At 57.7% G+C, this 10,057-nt stretch overlaps 1 protein-coding gene across 3 annotated transcripts; it reads left to right on the top strand.

Annotated features, from left to right (window-relative positions):
* Positions 1-3,572: 3,572 nt before the first annotated feature.
* Positions 3,573-10,027, top strand: SYNC (syncoilin, intermediate filament protein). Of its 3 annotated transcripts, none has more exons than XM_079325886.1 (4): positions 3,573-3,704; positions 5,987-7,277; positions 8,377-8,501; positions 9,477-9,672. In XM_079325886.1, exons 2-4 carry the CDS (start codon positions 5,994-5,996, stop codon positions 9,538-9,540), a joined length of 1,473 nt encoding a protein of 490 aa, XP_079182012.1. In that variant the 5' UTR covers positions 3,573-3,704; positions 5,987-5,993; the 3' UTR covers positions 9,541-9,672. The 3 variants fall into 3 exon arrangements, with proteins under 3 accessions (XP_079182012.1, XP_079182010.1, XP_079182011.1); XM_079325884.1 differs by lacking the exon at positions 3,573-3,704 and adding an exon at positions 4,416-4,716 and having other exon boundaries at positions 9,477-10,027; XM_079325885.1 differs by lacking the exon at positions 3,573-3,704 and adding an exon at positions 5,172-5,318.
* The last annotated feature ends 30 nt before the right edge of the window (positions 10,028-10,057 follow it).

Here is a 10,057-nt window from a genome sequence, read left to right as displayed (position 1 = left end):
GGAGCCTCGTCCTTCCTGGCCTCTTGCAAGGCCTGGCCACACGCCCAGAGGAGTTTGCCAGCTGCTGGAAATGGCTGGAAGGATTTCTAAAGCAAGAAGCCTGCTCATCCCTCAGGCTTCCCAGCACATCAGCATCTCCTGTGGGATTCAGCCATTGGAGCTGTGCAAACCTGAGCATCCTGCTGCTTCCCAGGGATGGGGATCCAGCTCCAAATCTGTGCTGACACCTTTGGAAAGGCTGGGATTTGCTGTGTTTTTGTGTTTCTACCTCATATCCCCTCCTTTCACCCATCTGAGCCCAAACTCAAGACTGAAAAGAGCACTGGAAAGAGTTGGGCAGAAATTTCCTGGCACCTCTGTGCCCCTCAGTGATCCCAGGAGTTTGATCCCTTTCCAGGATGAAGGTTGAGAATGTCACTGCTCCCCTGGGCTTTGCTGACCCACGTTGAGCTGAAATGCACTGAGGAGATCCTAATCCCCAATTAGGGCGTTTGTGTTGACTTTCTGCTGCTGGCTCTGACTTCCGAGTCATTAGCCTCCAAAAAAAAAAAAAAAAATTCCCATTTTTCATCTTTCCACTCCTCATGTGGCAGCAGAACCAGTTTGGAAAATATTTTTGCACAGAGTAATCGCAGTGAGAGAGGGAGAGAATATTGGTTATGCTGTGGGGAGAGCTCCCATCAGAAGGGGAGGGAAGCAGAGGAGGAAGGTGAGGAGGAAGGAAATTCCAGGAGCTCCTTAAAGCACCAGCACTTTGTGGAGGGGCCCAGGAAGCTCCCAGAGAGCTGCAGGGCCAGCAGCGTGCGGGGTCCCCACCCATTTCCACTTGCAGGGCCAGGATGATCACAGGATACCGGGATTCTCCTGGGGACAGCAGCTCAAACTCTGCCAAGAGCCCCCTCCCCGTGCCTGACCCTGGGAAGTGAAACCCAAAATAAAGAAGCCAAACCGTGGTGTGCCAGCCGTGGCATCGCACCCTTGAGCAGCCACAGAATCTCCTGCCGCCCGTGCCCGGGTGCAGCCGCTGCCTCGGGCTGTGCTCATCCATCCCCTGCCCCCATCTCCGTCCCCTCGAGGGACACGGAGCCCTGGCTGCTCCCTCATTACTCATTAACGCCTCCGTCACGCTCTGGCGGCAGGGACAAGGTCCTCCCGCATCCCTTTGAGCCCCGTGGGTGCCGCTTCCCACCCTGCTCACCCCAAATCCCTTCTGCAGGAGGAAGCGGCTCCTGCTCCCATTTCTTGCCCCAGGGGATGGAAAAAGCCAGCGCGGAGCCCGGGCCGCGGTGACCCCGCTGGCGATCGTTGGGACGCGGGGACTGTTGGTTGTGATGCTGGAAATCAGCTCAGTTGTGAAAACGGGTTTTGAAAGATGTCATGGGAAGAGGGAGGCGCTGAGCTCCTCGCTCAGGTGCGGGGAACATGGAATGGGGTGAATAAATAGTGGTGGGTCCCTCGTGCTGGAAGGGACAGCGCTGTCACAGCCCGGGAGCATCACCCGTGTGGTGACAGGGACAGGAGGCATCTCCTGCTCCTGTGTGAGCATCCTGAATCTTTCCTGAAAGAGAAAAGCCTGTGGGAATGTCAGCACAGCCTCGGTGCCGTGTGGGATGTCACGGACACATCAGAGCTGCCCCCCAGGGCTGACAGCGAGTGCCAGCCCCGGCCCTGGGGTGTGAAATCCCCCCGGGTGTGACACAGGCGACACCCCGGGGAGCTGCCAGGACACGCAGCCTTGAGGCAGATGTTTGATCCCAACATCTGGGCTGAGCAGCGATAACGCCGGACGAGAGGGATGTGGGAGCGGACACAGTCTGACAATCCCCGCAGCTGGAACTGCCCCCAGCCCCGCAGCTCCCCCGGCTGGGCCGGTGCCTCCCTCAGGAGCTGCTGGGATGTTTCCTCATTCCCCTCCCCGCAGGGAGAGCGGGACCCAGCGCCCAGATAAGCGGAGCCGCTGGCGCCTGTGGCCCCGGGACACGGGCTGGCCCTGCTCCCGGGCAGCTCCCAAGGTCCCCGCGGGGCAGACGGCGCCTTCAGGCTCCGCTTTCATCCCTGCCCCAGCTGGGCACCTGCCCACGTTTCACTCTTCTTCTTCCTCCTCCTCCTTCCCCATCCCTGCTGGGCAACCTCTCCTCCCTCTCCAGGAGCCACCCCAGCTCTCAGCAGGGGAAACTGAGGCAGGAGGCGAAGCAAACCAGTTTGTTCCCAAGGGGACAGTGGCATCCAATCCCTCAAACCTGGCTGAAACCCCTCACGGGCAGTTTGGGAACCATCCAAGGACCCTTCAGCCGGGCAGGGCAGGGCAGGGCAGGGCAGGGCAGGGCAGGGCAGGGTGGGCGCACGCTGCACTCGGAGCCAGCAGCCTCCCCTGGAAGCGCTCCCAGCTCCAGGGATGAATCACATTTTCCCCTGGGATCAGATTGCAGCTCCTACACCCGGGTCTGGCCCCGCTCTGCCCGGCACAGCCGGACCCCGCGCCCTCGGCAAACACGGCGAGCGAGGGCACAGCGATTCTAAATCCTCCCAAATCCCATCCACGCTGCGATTCCATTGGACACGCCACGGAGCTGCCGGTGCTGCCACAGCCCTGAAGTCGGGCTGGCACTTCCAGCCTGTCCCTGAAGATCGTGCGGGCACAGCGCGGGCACGGAGCCCTCGTGGCAGTGGCAGTGGCAGTACCAGGCTGGTGGTGGCGGTGCCAGCTGGGTCCCTGCCCTTGGGGCAGATCTGCCGTGCTTGACGGGAAAAAAAAATCCACCATGAAGGGAAACACAGCCCCAGGGCAGCAGAGAGGGGGTGAAGCGCCCCACGGCTGCTCTCTGCTCCCCACAGCCGGGGGATCCCGCTGTCACTCATCCCAACAGCCGCATCTCAAAGTCTCCGTCTCTCCAACCCTCTCCTGCCTTTTCCTCGCCTCTGGCAGTGCCGGTAACACCCCGCCAGCTCTGTTTACCGGAGCAAAGTCCACGCTGTTGGCTGCCGGCGGCGTCTCCCTGCACCGCCCGGTCCCAGCGTTGTGCCCGCGGCTCTGCCGGGGACACCGGGGACACCGGAGCCGCCTGTTGCTTGGTTATATCCACAAAACATCCCCGTGCCGGGGCCTGGGCTGGGGTATCCGCTTACGGAGAGGGGAACAGCTGAACCTCCTCACTCCCCACCCTGCTTTTGGCAGCTCATCAGATAAAGCCCAGCCCGGGCTCGCCGCTGTCATTGTCCCCTCCAGGCCCTACAAGGGTTGTTGGACTCAGTCCGTGTGATCCGCAGGTTTTTCCCCTTGGCAGTCGCAGCTCTAGATAGATATTTATACACCCAACTTGTGCGAATTAACAGCATTCCTCTCCGATTGAGTCAAAAATAAAGGCGCTTCATGGAAAAAAAAAGAGAGAGAAAGAGAAGGTGTGTCACGCTGAAAAAAGCAACGGGATCAAAAAAAAAAAAAAAAACCCACTCAAATCTCCCTTTTCCTTTTAAAGCTCTGTTCCCGAAGGATGGACCAGCGCTGTTATTTTAAACTTGATTTCTGCAGCCCCGTGGCCAGCGAGCCATGGGCAAGGTGACGGTGACAGTGACGGGGCGGTGGCAGCGGGCGATGTCGCAGGCTGTGGTCGCGCTGCCGGGTGCTTTTGGGGCACGTAAAACCGAGACTTCCTGAGAGGCGAGTGGAGACTTCCTGGGCACGGCAGGAGCCGGAGCGGGCAGAGGTAGGCACGGGGGGCACCAGGGCAAACGGTGACCCCGGGATGATGCACCCACGCCCCAAAATAGATCTAAAAATTGGAATGTTAGGTAAATATTTGTTGGTGATATGGTAGAGAAAAGGTGGATTTAGGATCCGCAGAGTGGGGAAAATGTGGATGGGCAGCATAGGAGGGAAGAGCTGTGCGTGGGTAGAGGTGGGAAACCAAGTGGGTGAGGGCAGTGTCGCTGTTGGACGCCCAGGAGTGTGACCACGGCCACCATGGGGCTTCGCAGGGAGGAACGCCACCTTCTGCACCCCCAAAACAGAGGAAAAAGGGTGGCAGGGATCGGGTATGGGCGGAAGAGGAAGCAGAGGCTGTGCTCTGCCATTACGGGGGTTTGTGGGTTTGTGGGGCGTAGGAAAGACCCCGAGATATTTGTATTTAATCCATCGATAACCAATAGTCGGGGAGAGCAGGACCAACACCTTCACAAACCCCATTTCACCCTCGGCATTTGGGGGCCACGAGCTGCATCCTCTGATATTTCCCCTCCCACCACAACCAAATCCCACAGCCCCAGGGGACCCCATTATCCCCATCCCAGCCCTGCCCAGCACCCAGCGGGTTGGGAACCTGCGGATTCAGGGAAGAAGCCGCCAATGGCAAGCACGGCAAGGAGCCACAAAGCCATAAATCAAGGCTGGGAACAGCCGGGGCGGGGTGGGGGCTGCCAGGGCTGCTCTCCGGGGATGCGGGCTGGCTGCAGCCCGTCCCTGCGGCTGCCTCTGCCAGGGATGCAGCCAGCCGGGCCTTCCCCGCCCTCCTCCTCCTCCTCCTCCTCCTCCTCCTCCTCCTCCTCCTCCCGGGGCGGAGGAAGGCAGCGCCCGCAGCTGGCACTGCAGGCGGTGGCCGGGGGGAAGCGGCTGCTCCGGGGAGTCTGATTTCCAGCTCTGTTTATTAATAACCCCTCTCCGCCCCATGCTAAGCCCATGTGCAGCGCAGAGCCGGCAGCGCTGGGCTCCAGGGGAGGAAGGTAAGAGCCCAGCCGGGCGAGCAGGGCTGGGAATAGAGGGAGGAGAGGGCCAGGGTCCCCCGGAGGGTTCCGTGGGTGCGGGATCCTCAGCACGATGGGGCAGGCGAGGGGGCAGGGATGGGGTGGGGGGATCTGAGGTTCAGCGTTCCCGGACCCTCAGGAATGATCAGGTAGTGGGGGAAGGTCCTTGTGGGGCACGCAGGAGTTCTGGGGGGCCCTGGGATGAGGGAGGTGGGTGGGAGAGAACCCCCCCGCCCCGCTGGGAAGGCAGGACGGAGCCCTCCCCTCCCGTCCTGCCCGTGAGGAGCGTATCCAAGAACTTTAAAAAACAAGCGCTGGCAGCGGGGAGGGCGAGGAAAAACGGGGCAGGGGAGCCTTTTTCCCACCTTTGCAGCGGCTGCCCCTTCTCCAGCCGCCGGCCGCTGAGTCCGAGGCTGCGATGTGTCAGCAGTGCCGAAAAACTGCCTTATTAGGAGAGAAAGTATCGCTGAAAATCAGTTCTTTGCTCAAAGCCGTTGCTCCGAGCTCAGTGCCTGTGAGTGCCAGCCTGTGCTCATTCCTTCGGGAATGACTAGACATGAGCTCAGCGGCGTGGCCGAGAGGTGAGAGCATCCTCCCACCCATCCCACCGGCTCCTGGCAGCAGCGGAAAAAAACCTCGGCTCGTCCCCGAGCGTTGTTGTCCGTCCATCCTACCCCAAATAGCAGCCGGGAGAATGCGAGAGCCGGGGTTCGGGGGTGGCAGCTGCAGGTGCCGTGCCTGGGGACAATGCCGGGATCGGATGACTCTGCAAAGCGCCGGCTCCTGCTGCAGGCGCTGCCGCTCGCCCGGGGCTCTGCGTGTGGGGTTCTCTCCTTCTCAGTCATCCCGGAGCCTGCCCGTGCTTCCAGCAGCGCATTCCCTTGCCGTGAGGTTATGCCACACCGCTAAAAAATCCCGGCGGGTTTTCCAGGGAGTGCTCACACGGCTCAGGTCGGTGCAGCCCTGATAGGTTGGCACCGGAGTAGCTCTTGGGGTTGGGGTCTGGGTTTGGACCCCTCACTCCTCCTCCATGGCAGTCAGACACTTTAATAATGTTTTAATAGGATTTTCTTTCATTATTTTGGATAGTCTGGGTTTAGGTTGTCACCAGAGTGTTGAGCCCAGCCCTGTGGGTGACATAGCAGGACCGTGGTGGGATCCCCCTGGTTTTGGGGTCTCACCGGGTGTGCAGGAAAGGCTGGGACCTGTTACACTCATTGCTCTGGTTCACATCCCCTCTCCTTTCCAGGGACCTGATGGCACAGCCCGAGCCCCCTCCAGAGCTGCGGCTGGATGAAGCCAGAGCATCCCCAGCCCCACAGGGAGCAGCTGAAGGAGGTGCTCCACACCCACAGTGTCCTCACACCCCGTTGGATTCAGCAGGGAATGGATCCAAATCCCTACACAGCCCAGACTCCAACCAGGAGCTGCAGGCTCCCAGCAGAGATCCTCCCTTGGAGCAAAATGCACCAGGGACCCAACTGGAGGAGGATGCAGCCAGGGCTGGGATCCCACTGGATGTGGACGTGGCAGGAGTCCCGCTGGACGTGGATGCAGATGGGGCAGGAATCCCACAGGACATGGATGCAGAGGGAGTAGAGATCCCACTGGGATCAGCGACCCCAGGGGATGTGGATGCAGCAGGAATTCTGCTGGATGTGGATGAAGGTGGGACAGGGATCCCACTGGATGAGGATGCAGATGGAGCAGGGATCCCACTGGCCATGGACACAGACAGGGCAGGGATCCCGCTGGACATGGACACAGAGGGAGCAGGCAGCCCTCTGGATGCTGATGCCACAGAGCACCAGTGCCTGACCCTGGAAGAGCTGGGCAATTATTTCCAGGAGTGCATCGAGATCGTGGAGCAGCTGGAGAGGGAGAGGGACAGCCTGATCGCCGAGCTGGCGCAGCTCCGCGAGCCGGCGCTGCAGGAGATCCGCCATGCCCACGAGGAGATCCAGGCAGCCTGCAGGCTGCTGGCCAAGGTGGAGCTGGAGAGGGACAACCTGCGCGATGAGATCCGCCAGATCAAGCAGAAACTCTTCAAGGTGACCAAGGAATGCGTGGCCTGCCAGTACCAGCTGGAGAGCCGCCGGCACGACCTCTCCCAGCACGCCGCCTACCAGGGCGAGCTGGAGAGCCAGGCTGGGCAGCTCTCGGGGGAGCTGTCCCAGCTGAAGGAAACCTGCGAGAAGGAGAAGGAAGTTCTCAGGCAGCGCCTGGAGGCTCCGCCCTGCCGGCAGGACAACCTGTACCTCCAGGAGAGCCGCCGGCTTTCTGTGGAATTCGAGAGTTTCGTGGCCGAGAGCCGGCGGGGGCTGGAGGAGCACTACGAGCCTCAGCTGCTGCGGCTGCTGGAGCGGAGGGAGGCCGGGAACAGGGCGCTGCAGGAGATGCAGGGAGAGATCCTGGGCATGAAGGAAGCCCTGAGGCCCTTGCAGGGTGAGGTCAGCCGGCTGAGGCTGCAGAACCGCAGCCTGGAGGAGCAGATTGTCCTGGTCAAGCAGAAAAGGGATGAGGAGGTCGGGCAGTACCGGGTACGTGCCCCAAAGGGCATCACTCCATCCTCTTTTTGAGAGTGGGAGTGGTGCTTTGCTTCCAGGGAAATGTGGATGCTGCAGGATTTGCTTGTAGGGCCCAGGGAAGGAGTAGGGTGGGTGAGGATGGGGAGGATGTGGAACAGCTCCTGCTGGTTGGAATTAAACTTATCCCACACCCTGGTATGGGCCAGGTGAAACAGCAGCTCCTGGGCATAAAGCAAACCCAGGGATGTGGTGGAAAAACTTGGGGCTTCACCCATCTTGGAAAATAGGTTTATTCTGAATATTGGCCCCTCAGAAATGGCTCCAAGGATGAGGTGGAAGGGATGGGGGATTTCCTTCCCAAAGCTGAGTGATGCTGCTGAGCACAGGCACCATACATTTCCTGTATCTCCTCTAAGCACGGGACTGAGCCAAGACTGGCTTGGAAAAGCCAGTTTTAAATAAAGGTGGCTTTTCTTTCAAATCCCTCTCCTGCTGGGGCAGGTTCTGCCAGGAAGGGTCTCACCTGTGTGCCCACAGCCCTGGGGCCAGGCTGCCTCCTGGGAAGGTTATTTCTGGCAGGGTCAGGCATCCCCTCGGCCTGAGGGACCAGGCAATTCAATCTCTCCAAGAGCACATTTGGCAAAGAGGCTCCACAATTAATCTCCCCCCTTTCAACACTCTCTGTTCTCAGCTGGCAATTGCTGCCTCCTCCCAGCAGTTTCTGGAAGCTGCCATTCCCCTCCCATCACAGCTCCAGCCTGCTGGGATGGGGATCAGAACCACCAGCACCCACTCCATGGCTTGTCCTGGATTTTCAGGGTCCCTTGGACCCCTGTTGTGCCTCCACATTTTCCTTTTCCCAAATTCCTTATTTATCTCCTTTTGACTCATGGGTTTATACAGCTCTGGCAGCTGCTCAAAACACACACTAAATTGTTTAGGGGACAAAACCAAGCAGCCAAGAGAAGCCTAAGGACAAAGCATAACCCAACCCAAATTCCCACTTTTGTATTAAAACCAAGCTTTTTTTTTGCAGAGGTTTTTAAAGGGTGTGGCTGGGCAGGGGCAGCGTGGCTGTGCTTGTCCTGATCCACTCCTTCTGTCCCCCCAGGAGCAGGTGGAGGAGCTGGAGGACAGGCTGAAGGAGCTCAAGAACGGGGTGCAGCTCCAGCAGCGCAAGAACCAGGAGCTGGAGGAGCTCAGGACCAGCCTCCACCGGGAGCTCTCCATCTACAAGTGAGTTTGGGTCTCATCCCAAAGGGGGCATCAGCCCAAAGAGGGGCTGGAGGAGGAGAGGGAGGGTGGGGAAGAGACCCCAGGATTTTCCTCCTGGTGCCAGTGGGGCAGCACAGCCCCTTTTTCCAATGGAATCCCAAAGGAATTCCAGCCCTTAACAGCAAAGAGGGATTTGTTGGAAACTCCCAGAGGAGTGGCTTCCCAAGAAGCAGGTGTGGCAATTTAAGTGGTGGTTTCCTTGGAAGATGTGGAAAAGACCTGAGGTTTGGCTTTGGGGATGCTGGAACTCCTGGTTTCACTCAGATCTTCACTGCACATGAATTTCTAAAGCTCTGTGAGTTTGTGGATTGTTTCACTCACCCAGCTTGGAGCTGTTGTTATTCCAGCCTCAGCTGGACACTCTGAACCATTTTCCTTTTTCATCTTCTGAGCCCAAACCTCCTCATTCAAACACACCACAGGGGGATATTCCCACCCCCAAAGTTTTTTATTATGATCTCCCTCAGCCTGTGCTGTCACCAGCCATTCTCAAAAGGACAAACCACATTTAGGATTCAGCCCAGATCCCAACACCACCACCCTGTCCTTGCAGCCTGGGCTTCTCCTAAATCACAGCCCAACATTTAATCCCAAATACAGCAGGGGAGTCTCTTAACTCCTGCAATCTACAAATTGCCATCCCTGGAAGTGACTCCTTCAAATGAGCTTTCACATTTGCTCTGAGGAGCTGAGAGTTAAGTGCAGCTCTGAGCTGCCTTTTCCAGTATCTCCCCCAAAAATGACATTCCCTTCTGTTAAACCCTGTTTGCCAAGGGCTCTGGAACTCTCAAGACCATGGACTGAGCCTCTTGAAGTGTTTCCCAACTCCTTTTTCTTCCATATTATGAAAAGAACCTTTTTTTCCCCCTCCCTTCTCTCCAGCCAAAGCATTGATGTAAATATTCCATAACCTAAATTTCCTTTCTCCCTTCACAGGAGCTGCTTAGAAATCTATGGCCACCTCTGCAAATCAGAGGAAAAAGCAGAGCAGGACTGTTAAAACCATGGAATTTTCCTCTTTGTAGCAAAAACCTGTGGACAGAGGATACAAGGGATGACTCCTCATGCTGCTTCACCCTGCCTGATGTGCAGCAGCTGCCTGGAGCCAGGAATACCAGACAATCCTTTCCCTGGGTATTTCCCCAGGTACTGCTGCTGCTTGTGTAACAAAACTGCTTTTCCCCAGAGGAGCTGAACAATGGATATGGATGAGGAAAAACTGATTGTTTTGCTGTGTTTGAGAAAATGTTGTCTTGGCTCAGATTGTTTAAACCTGTACAGAAAGTTTTGGAAGCTGGTGTTAAGGGGGGAGGTTGATTTTTAAAGTTTACATGCAAGAGAAGATTTCTCCTTTGAAGAGGATTTTCTTTTGTATTTCAAAAGTTTCTGCTGTATTTGGATGTGTTCCACAGAAATGAGGTGGTGGGGAAGAGGTTTCCACTTTATATTGAGTCTCACACTGAAAATAAAAGGTCAGAATTTAAGGAGCCTTTTCACTCTCAGAGCTGCATCTCAAA

The sequence above is a fragment of the Erithacus rubecula genome (genome assembly GCF_903797595.1).
Source record: "Erithacus rubecula genome assembly, chromosome: 23".
NCBI lineage: Eukaryota > Metazoa > Chordata > Aves > Passeriformes > Muscicapidae > Erithacus > Erithacus rubecula.
Note: the sequence above shows the minus strand (reverse complement) of the source record. Positions and strands in the feature narration are given on the sequence as shown.

Coding starts and splice junctions, on each gene's coding strand:
- SYNC (XM_079325884.1), top strand. CDS start 4,673: ATGTGCAGCGCAGAGCCGGCAGCGCTGGGCTCCAGGGGAGGAAG. Junction 4,717..5,986: donor CTGGGCTCCAGGGGAGGAAG/GTAAGAGCCCAG, acceptor TCTCCTTTCCAG/GGACCTGATGGCACAGCCCG. Junction 7,278..8,376: donor AGGAGGTCGGGCAGTACCGG/GTACGTGCCCCA, acceptor CTGTCCCCCCAG/GAGCAGGTGGAGGAGCTGGA.